We start from the raw sequence: 1,684 nt of genomic DNA on the forward strand, positions 1-1,684 counted from the left end.
CAAATGATACTTTTCCAATCACATGTGATGTGTGTGTACAACTATTTTTGGAGAACCTGCTTATGTGTTGATTTACCATACAGTTTTAAGTATGATTAAAACCGAATAGTTTCTCTGGTATGAGAAACTATAACAGTACATAAGATCCTAATGAGATAATTGACACTGTGAAATAGGAAGAAAAGGGCTAAAGGTGTAGGGAAAGTGGGAAGGGTAGGGGAAAGGGAATAAGGGAAAAGAAAAAAATATGAGAAAATGGAAATAAAGTGTTTGTAAACGGGGAGGGCAGGAGGGGGTGAAGGGAGGGCAGGGACAAGGGGAAAAAATGAGAACCAAGACCTGTCATGTAAAGGTACAAGATCCCAATAATGAATGTAACTGTACTGTATACCTAAAATGTACCAATAAACTCAATTAAAAAACACAGCTTTGAAACAAGGTCCTGTAAATTCGTCACTTATGAAAGACTGGCCATGGTTTAGGCTGGACACAGACGATGGCAGGAAGTTAAGGCAACTATCAAGGGTGATGGTGCTGAGCACGGGAGCGCGCGCCTGTAATCCCAGCATTCGGGAGGTAGAGGCAGGAGAGTCGGTAGCAAGTTCCAGGCCAGCCTGGGCTACACAGGAAACCCTGTTTTAAAAAAGCCACACACACACAAACACAAATGTCCATAGTGCATATCAGGCTTGCCCAGGAACAAGAACAGGAACGAGTGTGTGTGTGTGTGACGAGGATGACAGTGGTAACGAAGAGGAGGCCTCTCCTTGTGAAGTCAAAATCGTTAAAAATTCAGTGGGATTCACGTCATCCGGACTGAGGACACTTTCTGCTGTCCCCTGTGGTCCCTGCCGGCGTTTAACACGGAAGCCGCTGCCCGCAGGTGGTGTTGAAAGCTGGACTGAAAGGCGTCTGGCCCCGACACGACCCATCAGCACGCGAGGAGATAGCGGGAATCGTAGGCGGCCAGGACCTCGTCCCCAGCCCGGCAAGTTCTCCCAGCGTGGCTAGCTGGGAACTGTAGTTTTGTGGTCCAGGGCCCGCTCCGCCCTCTCCGCTTCCGCTCAGCTCCAGATGAGTCGGCAGAATGGGCCGTAGGCTTGGCAAAGAGCAAGGGACTACAATTCCCAACGGACCCGGGAATCCAGTGCGCAGCCCCAGGTGGCCTGTGGAGCGCTCTCACGCACGCGCAGACGCGACGGGCGGTGGCGGGATTCGGTCGCGTGCGCTTTCCCGCCCTAGCCATCCGGACGCTTGCCACGCCCCGGGACGCTTGTCGCGTCTTGTCTCCGCGCCGCAGGCTCGCTCTGTCTCGCCTCCACGCGCCCCTCCTTTCACCGGTTTCTCTGGGAGTCGGGACCCCGCCCGTTTCCCGCCTCCAGGCCTCTGTTCGTGCACGCCCTAGCCCGCCCCTCTCCTCTGCGCCTAGGCTGGTTCTGCTGACGGTGGAGGCTCCATGTTGTCCCCTCAGCGAGCGTTAGCAGCTGCCTCGAGAGGAGCAGGTGAGGCGTCCACTTTACCCCGGACCCGCTCCGTGGTCTGTCCCGCCTCCTTCCCTGCTTCGGCTCCGAGCTGATCGCCCGCCCCTTCTCGGTCCCGAGATTGGGACTGCACCCTCGCTGCTGTCTCTCGGGCCAGGGGTTGCAGCTGGGGGCGGCGCCGGGTTCGGTGGTCCCCGGACCAC

At 55.6% G+C, this 1,684-nt stretch overlaps 1 protein-coding gene across 2 annotated transcripts in view; it reads left to right on the plus strand.

Moving 5' to 3' along the window:
* Positions 1-650: 650 nt before the first annotated feature.
* Atl3 (atlastin GTPase 3) overlaps positions 651-1,684 on the plus strand; it is a 48,309-nt gene continuing 47,275 nt past the window's right edge. Inside the window, exon 1 of one of the 2 annotated variants that reach the window (XM_010636122.3) lies at positions 651-988. Coding sequence is in view for 1 of the 2 variants with exons in the window: in XM_010636121.3 (XP_010634423.1) it covers positions 1,457-1,502 (46 nt within the window). In the remaining variant the exon portion in view is untranslated. The other variant, XM_010636121.3, reaches the window with a different exon arrangement.

This window comes from Fukomys damarensis, unplaced genomic scaffold (assembly GCF_012274545.1).
Source record: "Fukomys damarensis isolate Sample0158 unplaced genomic scaffold, DMR_v1.0_HiC HiC_scaffold_27, whole genome shotgun sequence".
In the NCBI taxonomy this organism is placed as follows: domain Eukaryota; kingdom Metazoa; phylum Chordata; class Mammalia; order Rodentia; family Bathyergidae; genus Fukomys; species Fukomys damarensis.